This window comes from Scomber scombrus, chromosome 20 (assembly GCF_963691925.1).
Source record: "Scomber scombrus chromosome 20, fScoSco1.1, whole genome shotgun sequence".
Lineage (NCBI taxonomy): Eukaryota > Metazoa > Chordata > Actinopteri > Scombriformes > Scombridae > Scomber > Scomber scombrus.
In genome coordinates, this window is record NC_084989.1 from 14074648 (window position 1) to 14093100 (window position 18453).

The 18453-nt window shown below is 40.3% G+C and overlaps 1 protein-coding gene across 4 annotated transcripts in view; it reads left to right on the forward strand.

The window, feature by feature from the left end:
* Positions 1–18453, forward strand: part of atp8a2 (ATPase phospholipid transporting 8A2) — a 50277-nt gene that overhangs the window by 11073 nt on the left and 20751 nt on the right. For 3 of the 4 annotated variants that reach the window (XM_062441217.1, XM_062441219.1, XM_062441220.1), the window contains 21 exons: positions 348–447; positions 1255–1353; positions 1458–1503; positions 1768–1808; positions 3836–3909; positions 4191–4260; positions 4738–4865; positions 5304–5415; positions 5865–6033; positions 6189–6316; positions 6428–6505; positions 6624–6712; positions 7008–7052; positions 7297–7372; positions 7474–7662; positions 7748–7797; positions 7892–7961; positions 8072–8156; positions 8893–9032; positions 10202–10340; positions 11087–11151. In XM_062441217.1, coding sequence (XP_062297201.1) covers positions 348–447; positions 1255–1353; positions 1458–1503; positions 1768–1808; positions 3836–3909; positions 4191–4260; positions 4738–4865; positions 5304–5415; positions 5865–6033; positions 6189–6316; positions 6428–6505; positions 6624–6712; positions 7008–7052; positions 7297–7372; positions 7474–7662; positions 7748–7797; positions 7892–7961; positions 8072–8156; positions 8893–9032; positions 10202–10340; positions 11087–11151 — 1993 coding nt within the window. The remainder of the gene's footprint in view (positions 1–347; positions 448–1254; positions 1354–1457; positions 1504–1767; positions 1809–3835; positions 3910–4190; positions 4261–4737; positions 4866–5303; positions 5416–5864; positions 6034–6188; positions 6317–6427; positions 6506–6623; positions 6713–7007; positions 7053–7296; positions 7373–7473; positions 7663–7747; positions 7798–7891; positions 7962–8071; positions 8157–8892; positions 9033–10201; positions 10341–11086; positions 11152–18453) is intronic. The other variant, XM_062441218.1, reaches the window with a different exon arrangement.

An 18453-nucleotide genomic window follows, 5' to 3' on the forward strand; every position in this document is an offset into this window, starting at 1 on the left:
CAAGGTTTCTTATACCTGCTTTCTGGGGTTTTTGGTCCAAATTTAGGCTGTTGGATTAAAAGTCTTGGTCTATTTATAGATGTGATGTGTGTGCAGCCCATAATGGCTCTGTGCTCCCTCCCTTGGCACAACTGAGTGTTTAGATTTTCAAGTGCTGTAGTGATTAAAACCTAAATAGAGTCTGTTGTTATTCAACCTTTAAGATGATGCTGTTGTAGTTTGTTTGGCTAAAAATCATTTAGCACCCCATTTAAGCATTTTACTAATGCACTATCTGGCTCTTATTCCAACTTTTGAATATAATCAAAGTGTAAAGTCTCTTCTTTCCCTGTGTTCTTCTTCTGCAGCACAACCAAGTATGGGGTCCTCACCTTTCTGCCCCGATTCCTGTATGAGCAGATCAGGCGGGCTGCCAACGCCTTCTTTCTGTTCATCGCTCTCATGCAGGTAAACCTCACACACAAAACGCCAACAAGAGCTGTTGGTTCAGTGTGCTGTTTTGTCTGGTTGCAGATTATGTCTGCGGACCACACAGCTTCTACAATGCAAAGGTTACATTTTGGTAAACTGGTACAAAGCAGAAACTGCATTAATAAGAATGAAGATTATTAACAAATTGGTGACTGTTAAGGCACAAGTCACTATTCATTTTACTTAATTTTACTTTTTTCTTCTTATGACATATTTTGGAACTTTTCTGAGCTAAAGAAATTGTAAAATTAGAAAGAACTTTCATAGAGGATAGTCACTAGATCGCACACTGTTGTCCCCACCTGATGGAGTGACAGCATTTTCTTTTCCATTGATGCTGGAGAAGAAGAGCACTCCATGTGAGCCTCATGGAAAGTTGCACTAAGGCAGTATTCAGATCAAATCAGGCGTTGCAGTGCACCTCCGCAGGGTTGTGTGGAGGTGTGGGGTAGAGGTGGTGGTGTGGGCTTGTTTATTTGTTATGGCTGTGAACTGATCAGAAAATAACATGGCTCCACTTCCCCTCCAAAGATTCATCATTATACGTCACTGCCTCGTGTGATTTAAATAAAGGGATGTCATGTGCTGAAAACAATATCTGTATCAATTGCTCTGTTATCAGTATGAGGGTGAAAGCTGGACCAGTTCCTGTGTACAACCTAATGCAGTAACAACTAATGTTTATCTGTGCCATCACCATGATGGTCTATTATGAATGCTCTAAGCAATTCAATACTCACTATCAGCAATGATTTGAGTGCTGCCTCTCTTGACTCCCATCAGCAAATCCCTGATGTATCACCGACCGGTCGCTACACAACACTTGTCCCTCTCATCTTCATCCTCACCGTGGCCGGGATCAAAGAGATCATAGAGGACTATGTAAGTACTGCAGCAGAATTTAAGGTTTTTAAATATTTTAAGTGTGGGAGGGACATCCAGTGATTATCTTGAAATGTAATACATCGTCTTGGGTTTCTTTACAGAAAAGACATAAAGCAGATAACACCGTCAACAAGAAGAAAACAACAGGTATCGGCTACGTGTGTGTGTGTGTGTGTGTGACTGTGCACGCGTGCTTATTAATATCCATCACTCTTCTGTGCACTTTTCCATGAGTGTCCTTGTGTCTATTTGCATGGTTTTGTTTTCCTTTCATGACGGACTGAATGGCTGTTGTCTGTCACTCACTATAGCACAGGCCACGCAGCCTCAGACAAAAGTTTAGTCGCTGTGAATACTGTATGAGAGCTGCTCTGTTGGTTGACTGATGGCCATGTTGTCCTTGTCTCTCAGTGCTGCGGAACGGAGCCTGGCAGACCGTCATCTGGAAACAGGTATCACTACCATCACAGACTTCAGCTCTGTTGCTCTCTCACTAATCAGTGCTGCACTACCTCTTGCTCTCTCAGTTATACAATCCAGTTTAACATACTCTATTGGTATAAATGACTATGAAAAGGCAGCAAAGAAGTACAAATGCTTACAAAAGTAAGTAAATTACCAATTGAAACTACAGCACCATTCAAAAGTTTGGACACACTTTCTCACTGAAGTGAACGGGAAGGTATGTCCAAACTTTTGATTGGTGCTGTATATCAATTTAAAAAGATCCAGATAATAAACCAACATATGCCACTATTGGGGGTGAATTGCTGCAAAACCAGAACAGTAATAAAATTATATAATACAATCAATATTAGCAAGATTATTATATATATTGCAGTTGTCTGTCTGCAAGTGCAACATGATGCTTTCTATTCTCTTAGTTTTGTGAAAGGGGGGATAAGCAAATCACATTTCTTAAATAATTACATTACAGTCTCAGAAGCTGCATTTCTGTCTGCATCTCACCTGTTGTGCATTGATCACATACTCTCTGCTCTTCTAGGATTTATTGTGTGCTTCTTTTATGTGGTCACTCAGTGTGTGTTGGGCCAGCATCTGTCCGTGCTTTGGATGCCAGACAGTAAAAAGATACCCTGCCAATTAGTATTGATGTTTTAGGGCCAGATGATAAGTGAGCTGGCTGGTTTGTTGTTTTTGGACTTGATTTGTCCAATACTCCACTTAGCCATGTTTTGTTTGTTTGAATATTTTGGTTTTCTATTTCAATTTCAGCAAAATCTTTGCCAAATTAAAGTTACCTGAAACAAATGAAGGTTGTCAGAGTGCATCCGTTTACGTACAGTATGTTCTCATAAATCAAATGAGTAACTATTTCTTATGTACCCTATAACCGAGTCCAGCTGTGTACAGTCCTGTTCCAGCAGGTCAAATCAAATCAAATTAGAGTCCTTGTTATGCGAGTGACACCAGTGTAGAGCAGGAATTTACCCCCTTGTTTGTCAGGGTCAGAACAGGTGAAGGAATTTGCTCCAGCTGCTTTCAATAGCTTTTCTCTCTCTCTGAATGGAGAGATCTGTACTTTTGTTTTAAATGTTAACAATATTCTCTTCTTGTACATTTTCCCTTTATCATGTCATAAACTTGATTTTTGGGGATTTTGTAATTCCTCCCACTGATTGGAGTGACATGCAAAAATTCCCCTTGTGCTTTGTACATGATTAATTACGTGCTGTAAAATCAGAGTAGCGCTTTGGTAGAAAGCCAATTTAAGTAAGGTCCATTAGGCATTGATAATGCAGCAGTCAACTTTCCCCAGGTCACATCTAATGGTATGTGTTGTAGTCTTACCTCCCTCCAGTCCTCTATAACCTGAAAACAAGTTATATTCTAAAGTAGGTGGGAAACCAAGCAGAATGAAGAACAAAATTAAATAGTCCAGGCCTGATACAGCAGCCTCGCTCTGTTGGAGCCTGTCTCTATCCTGGTGATAAAATCCCGAAATACTTGGCTCAGTTTTCTGATATTATCATATTGGGCAATCAAATATGTCATGAGTATTGTTATGTTTTACTTGATGGTGTAAAATGTCAGGTAGCTTCTCAAAATGAATTTTCAAAACCTTCCAGTGTTGCTAGGCTGAATGTTCTCATTGGTTGTGGCCGATGTGTGTCAGAACTGATATGATCAGTGAACTCAACTTTTTCTCATTTTGTTCTCTTTTTCTTCATTATGTCTCTTATCTATATGCTTGTAATTTCCTGTGTGTCCTACTCTGGTCCGCTCCTGTTGCAGCCTAATCAAAACAATTGAAGCTATGCACTGCTGTGCTTACTGTCACTTTATGTTTTGTCTCTCTGTCTTTGCTGCCTCTTGGCTGCTCACTAATTGTCATGCCTTTTTTCCCCCCCCTCTGTTTTCCTCCCTTACCCGTCCTATTGCCCCTTCCCCTTTGCCTTAACACCCCTCCTTCTCTTTCCTCCACTTCACTGTTACACTGCTGAACCCTGGCCACAAGGTGGCAGTAGGAGACATAGTGAAGGTGACCAATGGCCAACACCTTCCAGCTGACATGGTTATTGTGTCCTCCAGGTCAGACTTCAGTGTGTGTATGAATGTGTGTTTCTGTATGCATTTGTGTATGTATGTCTTTTAATATGTGTCCTCAGTTAATCTGTAGTATGTATGTTTATAGGGCTGGGGTTAGCTAGCCATAATACTTGTAAGTTTAGATGTTATTAGAAGCTGTAACCAGGAAATAAATTACTTTAATGATTAAATGATGTAAAAAATGTCATGGATTGATTGTCTGCTGATTGACTACTTATTTCTGCACTACTATGTTTTGATGCAACTCTACCTGTTCTCCACAGTGAACCACAGGCTATGTGTTACACTGAGACCTCTAACCTGGATGGTGAAACCAACCTGAAGATCAGACAGGTAGGACACAGGAGCAAATCTCTCAGAATGATTCCCTTAGTTTCTGGGATTTCTCAGTGCATGGATTTCTCAGTGCATGGATTCAGCTTGCGGTCACTGTGGAACTTCCTCCCTGACCTCAAATGCATGCTGTAAAAACAGTCTGTAAAACCAAACATTTAGAGCGTCTTTGCACTTTGAGAACTGCAGTGTGTTAAGGAGCTGCTAACCCGCTTTAAAGACATTACCCTTTACAAAAAGAACATTCAAGGAGGGATACTTTGCAAATGAACAAATTAAGTTAAGACCATTCATTTAAATAACCTAAGATCCACATGGTCACATGCAAAGTGATTGTGTTTCTTGTAGTCCTTGTCTTTTATTTCTATCCCCTGGTTTGAATAGTTTAGTATGTACGTTTTTATGAATCTTACATTTTAAATAGGTTTGTCATCATTTTGTTTGGCAAAAGTAAACTTGACTTAATTTGCCATCCAGGGTCTTTCGCTCACAGCTGGCCTTCAGACCCTGGAGGATTTGATTACACTGTCTGGCCGTTTGGAGTGTGAAGGCCCCAACAGACACCTGTATGACTTCACTGGTACACTGCGGCTGGAAAACCAAAAGTGAGAATCATACTCACACACACATACATATATCATTTGTTTCATGATCAGTTATTAATGGACTGTAACAGGTATGTTTTCATTGTTCTTTGCTTAATTTATCAAGTTTTAAACAGCAAGTCTTTTGGTAAATTATGTCTTTGTATAAAACAGACCTGGCAGAGATGGCATAGAATCATTTGCATAATATAGATTTTTATAGTTATCCGATAGAGCACAAAATAGCACAACAATCCCCAATGAAAGCATTTGCATTGGTCATTAATTAAATTAAACATTTTCGGCAAGAAAGGTAAAGCTTGGTGTCTTGAAAGAAGAAAATACTCAGTATGATACTCAATAGTGTTAACATTATGCATATATTTTACCAAAAAAAACCCAACCCTAATTCTGCTTTGATATATCATGTTTTGTTGCTTATCCTCTTTTGCTCCTCAGTCCTGTTCCCCTAGGTCCAGACCAGGTGTTGCTGCGCGGCGCCCAGCTCAGGAACACACAGTGGGTTGTGGGAATCGTCGTCTACACAGGCCATGACTCGAAACTGATGCAGGTAAACTTAGTGTCTTATCTGGATTCAGTATACTGAGTCAGAGCTTCATAACATGCGAGTGTGTGGGCATTTTGGAGTTTTTTTCATTTTTGTATTAATTAAATTCTCCCTTCCTTCCTCCTTAAACTATCTAGATAGACATCTAGATAGTTTAAGGCCTTTTAATTAACTGTGTGACGCATTTTTAACTGGGAGTGCATCCAAGCTGGGAAGTAAGATAATTCTTCACTCCCAGGGTATGAATTGCTGACAAATTACTTTGCCAAAAATGTTTTTTCTAACAATAATCTCATATTTGTTTTTGTGTAATGACAAATTAAATTAGTAAAATAAAGGGGATTAGAGAGTCCTGCCAGTTGACATTTTATCCCTAGAGAAACCTTTGTAACTGTATGAAACTGCACGTCTGTGTGTTTCTTACTAATTTACTTGACCTGTCCTCCTCACAGAACTCCACCAAAGCGCCACTGAAACGCTCTAATGTGGAGCGAGTGACCAATATGCAGATCCTAGTCCTGTTTGGCATCCTGCTGGTCATGGCCCTGATCAGCTCTGTGGGCGCTGCCATCTGGAACAGAGAACATACTGAAGAGTCCTGCTGGTATCTGTCCCGTGCTGGTGAGAAAACACACACACACACACACACACACACACACACACACACACACTGCACAATCTCTAATTTACAAAAATGAAATGTGCTGATTTTGGATCCCAGAGTGAAGTTGGACCAGAACATATTTTAAAAGTGAGTGTGGTGTGTTTGTATGCAGGTGACATCTCTACTAATTTTGCATATAATCTGCTGACGTTCATCATCCTTTACAACAACCTGATCCCTATCAGCCTGCTGGTCACACTGGAGGTGGTCAAATTCACACAAGCCCTCTTCATCAACTGGGTATGAACCATTGTGTTTTGTAATGCGTGTTTTCAAACATTAAAAACTATAATTGAGGAAATAGTCTTTATTAATTTGCTTTTCTATTTTCTTTTTTTTTTTAAATCTCAGGATGTGGAGATGTACTACGCAGAGACAGACACACCAGCAATGGCCCGAACGTCCAATCTTAATGAGGAGCTGGGCCAGGTCAGTCCTCTTCTCCCCCAATAATTAGCGCCCAGAAATGCTGAAATTTGTCACTACATCTATACTGTCAATTGAAACAGTTTGCTTTAATTTCCTATTATCTGTCTGTCTTTTGCAGGTGAAATATCTCTTTTCCGACAAGACAGGGACTCTGACCTGTAACGTCATGCACTTTAAGAAGTGTACCATTGCGGGAATTACTTATGGGTCAGTCTTCTTTTTTCTTTTTTTTTGTAAAATCAATTTTGCCTCTTACAGTAGCTTTACTTCTAGGCGAAGCTTTCTGCTCCACTTCAAAAGCTCTCCAAGTGCACCTTTGTTTCCTTTAAATATATTGATTCATGAATTCATGACTCAGACTAACTTGTAGTAAATAATGAATTGTTAATTAGTTTACTTCATTCACTAATGAATTAAACTCTTGCATGTTTGATTGGATGAACTAATCAACTCATCAACTGAACTGATTCCTTTTGCTAAACAACCTCATTAATCACTACAGCCACTTCCCTGATCTTGACTGTGATCGTTCAATGGAAGACTTCAGGTTAGTGACCTTCTCCTCCATCCCTCTCATCTGTCGTCCCTTTCTAATGTTCTTTATTTAGCTTCAGCATGCTTTGAGAAATCAATGTACTGTGCATGCTTTGCTGGGAATAATAAATATAAAAATACACTTATTTTAGCCTGAAATACTGGATTTGTTGTTTGAATGCCAGAAAATTCTCAAAGACGTTTTTGTCTACATAGTAATTGGATTAACTGTTTGAATTGCTGTTTTTGTCTCGCAGCAATCTGCCTTCCAACAGCAATAATTCAACAGAGTTTGACGACCCAGCTCTCATCCAGAACATCGAAAAAGAGCATGTAGGTTTTCTCTACTCTTTCTTTGTTTAGAGCAAATTGACTGTACACAAAATCGACCACCTTGATAATTATGTTTTCTCTGGTTATGTGTGTGTTTCCAGCCTACATCACCTCAGATCTGCGAGTTCCTGACCATGATGGCTGTGTGCCACACGGTGGTCCCAGAAATGGAAGGAAACCAGATAATTTACCAGGCCTCCTCACCAGATGAAGGAGCACTGGTCAAAGGAGCCAAAGGGCTTGGCTTTGTCTTCACTGCAAGAACCCCACATTCAGTCATCATTGAAGCTGTAAGTGTGAATATACACATTTTAACTGCGGTAAAAGTTTTGTTTTGTAATGCCAGCAGTTGATATTTTGTGTTGTGTATTTCAGAGAGGAAAAGAGATGAGTTATGAGCTACTGAATGTTCTGGAGTTTTCCAGGTAATACTCGCATACATTTTCTTCTCAGTCAATAAATAACTCAGTAACAGAAGACTGTATTGTGTTTAGAAACTAAACCCACTTTCTCTTACAGTAACCGCAAACGTATGTCTGTGGTGGTTAGGACTCCCAACGGAAAGCTACGGCTGTACTGCAAAGGAGCTGTATGTTTACCTCATTATCAGTGTAATTTAACACTCCAGTATTCTTTTCAAAAGGAATTGCATTTTAATGCTGAATTGGTTATTTTGTTTTTGTTTTTGTTTTTTTGTAGGATAATGTCATTTTTGAACGCCTTACTGAGGCGTCACAGTACAACGAATTAACCATTGCTCATCTAGAACAATTTGCTACTGAAGGTAAGAGAAAGGGGCAGCTGAAGCCATATTTGAGTGTTTTTCTCTGAAGATACTTTTAGTTTCACTTTATATCCTTTTTATTTCTTTGTGTTGATATCTTTACTGATCCATTGTTTCTTTGTCAACTCTATATTCAGATTCAACTGTACATTTCGCCGACACATCTCTAAAGTTCTTGTATTCAAAGGCTTTTTATCATGGTTTTGTTTAATTGTGTAGTTGTTAAGAAGTAATGTAGTGTTACCTTTTAGAAGCACATATAAAAACCTGCCAGTCTGAAGCAGAGGCACAAAGACCTCATAAAAACTCACAAATCTGGTTGTATCAAACGTGGCTGGGCAAAATCAAAAAAGACGTGCAACTTGACTTTTTACAATAATGCCTCATGACCTCACTTGAGCCTTATGACTTAAAAAGTTGATTTTTATTTTCAAAAACAAGCAAAAGTATCCACGTACTGGTTATACTGAGTGTTCAAAGACATCTAATCAGAACGCAGAGACTGAGTTCAGGGGGCTGCATTTAAGAAATAGCAATAAATAGTTGGTCTCACCTCTATTTTGAGGGTCAAATCACTCTAGAGTTTCCTCAATTCTGTCTCCTTCTCAGCCTTCCAGTGCTCTCAAAGCAAAAAAAACATGTTTTGGACTATTCATGCCCTGTTAAAAAAATAATCTAATCCTTCTCCATGACCACTTTGATTTACTTTCCTGTCCTCCTTCTCTTATCTATCCAGGCCTGAGAACTTTGTGTTTCGCCTATGTTGACCTGGAAGAAGGTGCCTACCAGGAATGGCTGAAGGAGTACAATCGGGTCAGCACTGTGCTCAAAGACCGTGCTCAGAAACTAGAGGAGTGTTATGAACTACTGGAAAAGGTTCGTTTTCACTTTGTAATTTCTTATGTTATGTGTTTTTTTTACAAGTCCTGAACGGGTCTTAAATATCTCTCTTTTTTGTGCCAGATATAAAATTGACTAAAAGTATTAATAGACTGCTATGAAGTGAGAGCAGAAGTGTGGAGGGAAGAAAAAGTACTTGCAAGTCCTCTGAGTACATATTGACTCATAAACAAGACTAGGTCAAAACCTGGTATATGGCTGGACCCTGCATGAAGTGCTAGAGGGCTTTTACTTTGAAACGGATACAGAAAGTGGCGGCATAGTGTAACTTCATCGCTCAATCATGCAGCATTCAGCCGACTAATGGTGTAACTTCATCACTCAGTCAGTGACAGACATGCATGTTTATAGGGCTGGCCATGCTGTTGCGGTACAGCCAAAAAACATGCACTTCAAGTTTGCCAGCAGGTGGCAGAGGAGCTCCATTGTTTCCTGCCTATGGTCCTATGTCAGTACTCAAGTCTTTAACTTGTGCTCAAGTTGTGTGTCTTATTTTTAAGCAGAGTATAAAGACGCATTCTGCTCTTTGCTAAAACGTCTACGATCGTCAGGGGTGGCGGTAGGTTAGGTTGCATTGTCTAGAGAACAGTGATAAAGAGATTTCAGCTGAGAGCACTTGCAAGAGAATTGAGATGAAAGGTGGCAGAGCAGAGGTGAGAAAACTAAGTGAAGAGGGAAAAAAAGAGGAAGCAGGAGGAGAAGGGGAGCTCAGACTGTGAGACCACAAGGGTAATTACCTGCGCCAGCCTGCCAAAAGCCCCATAAAACTGGAGTCAACAACACAGTAGTGTTACCTTGTGTGTCTGTGCTAGTGTTTGTGTGTTCATCCGAGTGTGTCTAATGAGGGTACACGTGCATTTAAATGCTGAACAAATTAAAGCAAAGGGGGGAAAGGTAATGGGTTACTTCTTGGCACGAAGACACAGAGCTGGTACAGAGCTGGTGTACCAACTGAGCTGAACTCGCTGGCATCCTCAAATTAGATATGAATTCTATTCTCTGGAGAGAAAGAGCCCTCACATACAGGCTAGAGATGTCTGGCTGTGTCCTAAATATGATTTCTTTTAACTTACTTAACTCTTTTTTTATTACCATATTTGGTTGTCACTGTCTTTTTGAATATTGCTGCCGTGTTTCACCAACAGAACTTAATGCTGCTGGGCGCCACCGCCATCGAGGACCGTCTGCAGGCTGGTGTGCCAGAGACCATCGCCACTCTGATGAGGGCTGACATCAAGATCTGGGTTCTTACTGGAGATAAACAGGAGACTGCCATCAACATAGGTGAGAGAAAAGCATTTAAAGGAAACACTATGGCCAAAATATAAGTTATGGCTCTCAACAAGCAGATGGAAAGTGAAAGCAGCTGATAGTGGAGTATGTACCAGTGATGTAGTCAAATCCAGTGATGGTGTGGAAGTCCCCTTGTCGTCTTAATTAAATTATGACCGAAATAATAGCGAGCATTATATGGGCTGTGAAATTCCAGACATGGCTCCAATCTCTCAGTGAAATGTGCCTGTGTACTCGGGCGTTGAAGGGACTCAGCAATGATATTGGTGCGTTTGGTTTCTTTTGGCAGTCGTCGAGGAAGTTGGTGGCAGATGTCCAAAAAACAACAAAATCTTGGGAGTAGAAACTTGTCGCTCTTAGTTTAACATTTGGGGCACCACCAGAAACTGTACAAATCTTCTTTCATATGTCCCACACCTTTTTTATAAAAATTACACTGATATATTGTATTGCCAGTACCTTGATTTTCCTTGTATTCAGAATAATTGTTACCTATGACCTATTTTCCTATGTTTAAGTGGTGCATGATATAGTTGAACTATGCACATCAGGGTACTATAGGGCTATAAAAATGGTCACATACTGATGAAGGGGAATGGAGTAGGATAGTATTGCAGGATTTTGTAACTTTAATTGTACATGAGACCAGTTTTTCACCTGTGTTTTCACTTTGAGTAAATGTAATCTATTTCCCATCCCCCATTCTCTACCTTCCACTATCTGTTTCTGCTCCTCAGGTTACTCCTGTCGTCTGGTGACACATGGCATGTCCCTCATTATCGTGAACGAAGACTCTCTGGATGTGAGTAGATCCTCTCTCTCCAGCTGTCTCCCATTCTGTCTGTGTACACTGTGGACCATATTGGGACTTTTTGTATGTGTTTATGTATGAGCATAAGAGGGTTGGGGGACGGAGGTGAGGGTCTTAAGAAGGTTGTCGTGGGAACAAAGGTGTGGTCCACATCCAGATTGGTGGGTGGGGCTCTTTGTGTGCTCACAGGTGCAGGTAATTAAAGTATCTGGTGTCCCTTTGGAGAAAGGGATGAAAAGAGATGAGCACTGAACTATCACTTCTGTCCCCCTCTCTCTCTCTCTCTCTCTTTTTCATAAGTACTCTCACACAGTACATGGCGTTCAGTTATCACATATTTAACCTATTTCTGGCTTAATACAAGCTGAAGGTACAGAATGTATCTGTCTGGTCTATTTTTGTGACTGCCCCTGTTTGCTGTTTAGAGTGAGATCTGAGACATACTTAAGCTGTACATTAGATTTTTTGTCCCACTTATGTGTTCTTTGCATTAAGGCTTTATGTGTATATATGCTTTACCTAAGTGACTTGATTGCTGTCATGCGTTTCTGTGTCTGTCTGTCACACATGCGCACAAACACTCCCATGCTCCCACATGTGTGCCCACACTATATGTATATACGCACAAAATCACAGTGTATTCACTTTTACAGTTTGTTTATCTGCGAGACGGGGGATATTATGCCTCATAAATTTTAAGTATTGGCTCTGTGTGTGTGTGCTTGTGCGTATGCGTGAGTGTGTTAGTGCCCATTTTCTAGGCCCTATGTGTGTATTAAACCTAGATGGAGAGACATTTATATTTGCATTCATAATTTTCCTGCTTCATGTAAGTCATTGCACAGATGGCGGGTGTCTTGCACTTTGAGCCTTGTGATTTTATGAGTCTATAGCATGATCAACATGGCATTAGAGGCCTTTATGTGTTCAACATTGCATCCAATTGGACTATGTGAAAGGATTTCAATGTAGGACACAATTTTAGATTTAATTGCACAACTTCACACCTACAATAATTTTGCTTTCCCGTATATGCCAACTTCTCATAAAAGAAGTATTTGTGAAGTTTTATTCTTTCACTTATGTATCAAAGTGGTGTCTGGAAGCCCCTAGACTTTGGGAACTGCTGGTTTAAAGCCAGACAGCAAGCAAGGCCACTCAGACACTTAGTAAATTGAGTTGGACCTGGTGAGCATTTAAAGTCAGGGTAATAAAGGTACTAGCCTGAAAATTGCATTTATAATTAGTACAAGAGGGTGGATGTCAGTTAGTGTTGTAAGTGGATCATCCTTAATATGGTTTGAATGATTTTGTTAGTATCCTGTCTACCAAGTTTGTTCGTATACTGTTCAAGTGAACAGTCGAAGGTCTGTTCGATATAGTCTGGCCTGGATGATCAAACAGGTGTGAACCTAAAGAAAAATCTATAATTGTTTTTGCCCCACTGTTATCACTGACACGTAATTCAATTATTGTATATATGCTTTAATTTCACCCAAACTGATCATCATGTCTTTTTTCCATGTGGAAATTCCTCAACAGCGATTACACACTGATATAGGTCTATTAGGACTATTAAGATCAACGTATTTTGTTATTATTGGTTCTGACTATTTTCCCACCTTCGTGTCAGAAAATAAAAAGTTTGTATCATCTACCATGGGTCAAATTTTCAGGCAGAAAAAAAATCACTTCTACAGCTGAGCGACTTGAAATGAGGCAGGGTGTATCTATGGTGGATGTTGGCCATAACTGAGAGGTGCCGTCTTAAGATGAGACTTCCAGTATAAACAAATGACAGTGTTTGAGTGTGGTGGGTTAAAGCGGCTGAGCTAATCATATGAGTATTAAGAGAGTTGGGCTTTTTTCAGAATCATCATTTTCAGGCCAATTCTTTATACTATGTAGAGTCAAATGACACCTACAAGTAGAGGAAAAACACATAAAAGCTCTGATGTGCTCTACAAAATGACTCAACTTCATGCACCTTGGTTGCGTGTAATATCTCTCTCTACACCCATGTTTCCTGTCTCTCCCTGCACTTTAGGCTATCAAATAAAGGCAAGAAAAAAGATGTGTGATGTAGTTTTAGGCTTCCCTTATGTCAAATACAGACAGTTCAACACACTCCATTTAGCAGCAACTTTAAACAACTTGATAGTGTAGAGAATCTGTCTTTCAGCTGGAAACCTGGCCTCAATAACAACGTAATGGCAACTACCCACCCTGCTGATGTGTCCTAGAGCAATTTTTGAATGTTCACTAACTCCAGTGGGGCTGTTTAGATTAAATTAGATAAGATTTGGTTTTATTGTCGTTAAACACAATAAGTATGCCCTGTAGGTGAGCCTTACACAAAGAAAATGTCTAATTTTGGAGTGAATAAAAGGCCTCTCTGTGGTTATTGTTGAGGAGGTTTAAGATTAAAACATTTGTCATTACTGAGAGGGTTCTTTTTGTAGTGTTTGGAAAGCTGAGAGGGACAGCTGGCTGACATGAAACACACCATGGATCATGAGAGGATTTTTTCATGTGACAAATGTATGATGTACAGTATGCTTTAGTGGTCGGGATGTTTGTAGCGTACCTTAATGTGTGTGTGTGTGTGTGTGTGTACATGCAACGCAGCAGACATGAGACTCAACAAACATGACAGACTACTTTAACCAAAACTGTTAGTAATCACATCCCACAAACAATCAGGGATAAATCAGATGAGGTATTCAGTATCCTCTTCATATAAACAACATATTAATAACCCGATGTGCTAGATTCACATTTAGACATGTTGCTATAAGAGAAGAAACATTTGTGTGTGTGTGCGCATGTAGCATACTCCAGTGTGCACATGGTGTCACAGTCATGCCTGTCGATCAGGACAACTTCAGAGAGCTCTCGTTGTGACTGCTGATCGGCTTGGATGAAAGCGACGCATTCTTCAGCACAACACTTAACTCTCACTTAAAATAACTCGTGCTGGCTCAGCTTCTTTATGTGTTCGCCTGTTTGAAACTGTCACCTGCACATGAGCGAAAACAGAAGCTGCTTATCAAAACCTTACCACGAGGTTGACCTCTTGTCCCACTTGCATGAAAAATTTGTTCTACCTTCTTCTCTATCGTACCATCTTCCCTCTGGTGTCAGCGTGAAGGCTGATCTGTACAGATGCCCCCACTTCCCCCCCCTCCCCTCTCCAACCAAGCCCATTCTCCGCTCCATGTCTCGTTCACACCACTACCTCCACATCTGTCAGCACCCTCTCTATGCACAGGAAGCGACTACACAGCCTCTGTGGTGTGTGACAGGGAAAATATGTGTTAGAGGGAGAGTCGGGAGAGCAGGAACAAGAAACAAAATATGTGTGTTTATCTTTGTGGAAGCGCAGGAGTGTGTTTGTGCATAAAACAGGGGGAGTGTTTATTGTACTTCATTTATGAGACAATCTGGATCTAGATAGGGAAAGGGACGGCGGGGGAGACGAAGGAGGGGAGATTTGGCTGAGCCATGTGAGGGCGATGAGTGAGTGGTAATGCGATCTCCTTTTGGTGCTCCTCCTCATCAAAACAAAACTCTGTGAGCAATGCCTCCTGGGTAAACGGTTTGCGACCGCTAAAGCTGTGACAAACGCCATCTGTCACCTTCGAATCACATGCCACACACAGACTGACACAAATCTTTGACCTGTCTCCTTCTGTTTAGTCAATACTGAGGGATACTCAAGCGTATACACTGAAAGTGTATTTTATTTAAAGTCTTATTTCTATCCCACACACACACACACACACACACACACACACACACACACACACACACACACACACACTGTTTACGCTAGATGCATTGGCACCCTGATCAACTTCATAGTTCTGAATATACATTTCGTCTAACTTTCCCACAATCCCCCTGTCCCCCGTCATGCGACCCGCATTACAACCCTTAAACAAACAACATCTCTCTTCTGCTCATTAATCATCTTTACACACACCCTCTCTCACACACACACACACACACACACATTTACACATGTTTAGTGCTTCAGCTAGCATGTTCTATTGTTCTGGATTTTACAACTTAGTATGTTTTTTGTACATCAGGCCTCCCACTATTTATATCCACGTGTGTCTGTAATTTATTTTTTTGTCCTTTTTTTTGCTCAGCGGGTATGTGTATGTGTGTGTGTGTGTGCGTGTGCATGTGTGAGTTCCTGGCTCAGGCAGCAGAGGATGTGGGTGTTTGCACAGATGCACAGTCTGATAATTAAATGGTATATTAAAACCCACTGGTGACAGAATCTGCACCTCAGTTATGAGCACATCTTTCTCCACCTTCTTTTCACTCAGCAGCGCTACTCTCTTGTCTCAGGCTAGTTTACACTCCTCGACTGTTGTCTTTCTTCCCTTCTTTGTGCCTTGCTTAGCACTTTTTGCATGTTTTATACTGTTTAGACAGTATATACATTTTTTTATAATGGGTCTAACCATTGTTTCATACATGTGTGTGTATATATAAATGTGTATATATATATATTTGCACGCGTGGGTGTAAGTGTCCTTGTGCGTTTTATGGTAAAGTATGCAGTGACAGAAGGTGACCTGTGATATCTCAAACTATCCCCTCACCCTGCCCATTTTGTGATCCAAATATAAACCTGATAAAATTCCATGCAGAAGGGCCTGTGAACATGGTTTACAAAGTGTTTGTGTGTGTGTGTGTGTGGGTGTGGGTGTGTGCGTGTGCGTAAAAAATGTTTTCCGCCTTCTTTGAGCTCATATAAAAAAAAGTTTAGTTTGGAACATAAAATTGCCTACTAATGAGATCTGTCATATTGCAACTAGTGCAATCAAAGAACTAAGCTATTTTTTTCCTCCGAGGTCTCCAGAAATAGCGGGTAATTTAGCGTGAGAAAGAAGAAAGTTACATAGTAATGCATTTTTCTTTGGTCCCGTGTTTGGTCTGTTTGAGAAAGTGTTAACAGATCATACTGGACCCTTTTGTGAGCTGTTTCTTTTCATGTTCAAGACGGCATTCTTTTGGCAAAAGGATACAGTTAGGTCTGGACTTGCTGTTCTTGCTGCCTGTTAGCTTTAAGTGCTAACTAGTGTTTGTACCTTTTAGTTACCTTTTTAATCTTCTATAGCTCCCTGCAGACTTAGTCTGGTTATTATCCCAGGTTATCTTAGCTGGCGCTAAAGCTTTGACAGGACCTGCTGTGACAAGTCGCAGTGGCATGGTCTGGGGAACTGTTAGCATTCAGTTGGGGATTGACCCATGTGTCTGACCCTCTCTATCTTTGCCTGTTTGACCTGAAAGTTACAAAGGTTCATGCTGTGGTAAATATCAGACACAACTAGAGATTGACACATTATATTAGATATTAAAATAATTGAAAAAGTGATCTCCTTATCATGTTGAGAAGCACTTCACAGAATCAAAGCCCATGCCAAGAGTTGTGCAAGACTTGAAGCGTCAACACCCTCCACCCCAGATATGTGTCATGTACAGTGTTTTTATACAATCATTTTTCACTTAGGGCCTGTTTACGTTGCATTATACTGCTGAGGCTTTGTGTGTCCATTCCTTTGTGATGAGGTGAGGAAAAGCTCCTCGCTTGAGGTTTTGTCAGATTCTCGTTTCTCACATATGCTACACTACACATACAGTAAACACACACACAACCCCTGCGCGCTTACATGCTAACAGACACACTCATACATGTGTAATTGTGTTTTTACCCCTCTATAAAAACACACACACTGTGCACACACACATACACACATAGACACTTTGAGTTTCAGAACCTTGACAACCTGTAATCTCCTTTAATCCTTTCATTATGTTTTTGTTTTCCTTTCCCCTGTTTGGGGAAAAAGGTGAGTGCAAACAGGAATTCCGGCATACAAAGAAAAACACACAGCCTCAGGCTGAGAAAACAAGAGCAGGGAATTTTTGAGGAAGAGGAGGGACAGTTGTGTGCAGAGAAGAACGTATGTGTACATCGCTGTTTGGCAAGAAAATAAGAGACTGCATTGTTCATATAACTGTGTTGCACATGTATTTATAGATGAGAGTGCTTTCTGAGTGTGTTGTTTCCCGCACATGCAGATTATCTGACAGAGGGGTCATCTCTCTGCGGGTCACTGGACTCTCAGGTCTGATGGCCGCCAGTAACCCATTGTGAAATACTGTGTAGATACAAGTGATGCCAAATTTTTAAATGTTTGTTCACTTTTGTGTGTGGAAAGCTTGGTCCTGTGTAACTAATTGCTATGTGTTTAGTTGTATTGTTTCCACAAACAATTCCTGTTATGGATCATTTCAGTTTGCCTCAGTTCTTTTCGTTTATGTGCATAAGTCGAATTCCACCACAACTCACAAAACTGTCCCTAGATTTTAAAAAAGTTAAGGGGCTGTATGCTGCACTATTAGACAACACTTAATGGATAAAACATTCCTCTTCTATCTATTAGATGTTGGGCAGAGTTCTTTCTTGGCAATTTTGGGACAATTTGACAGCATATATACAGACTAGAAAGATTTACAGAGGGGATGACATGCAACTAATGTACCAGCTGGAATTAAACTAGGAACACTGTGGTTATATGATATGCATTATAACCACTAGGCCACCTGGTTGCCCTGTTGGAGCGATTTTAATAGGCTTATAACCTGAATGTTCTGGTGATCTCTTTATTGGAAAGGGACTGTGGTTCAGATATATTGTACTCTTTGTAAAACAGATGAAAATATTAAGCAGAAGTACTGTAATTGCTTTTAACATTAGTGATCATTACTTTGACATGAAAACATTTGTCTCTTTTAACTAACAGAGCAGCCAAATAACTGTCATGTAACTTAACTCTTATTTAACATTCAAGCATTGCAGATTCATATTGTTGTGCTATGGCTCTGCAACACTGGCATCCCATGGAAAACCTAATTTGAGTCAATGTATATAGTGAATTTAGGTGTGTGTGTGTGTGTGTGTGTGTGGGCCTGAACTAGCTAGTAGCGTGCCTGCACCTCCACATGGAATTCATTACATCTCTGTGGGAAGTTTATTTTCTCTATTAATCCCTGTTCCTCTATTATCAAGAGCTCCATCAAAACTGCCCCAAACTACTGCCCGGCAGGCAAGCTGGCATCTATACAAACACACACTCACAAAATCACACACGCACACTTACACTTTGCTATTGCACATGATTGATATATTTGCCACGACATTAGTCCAGCTCATTTATCTTTTCTTTTTTTCTTTTTTTCTTCTTCTCTGCTCTGGGTGTGTTTGTCATT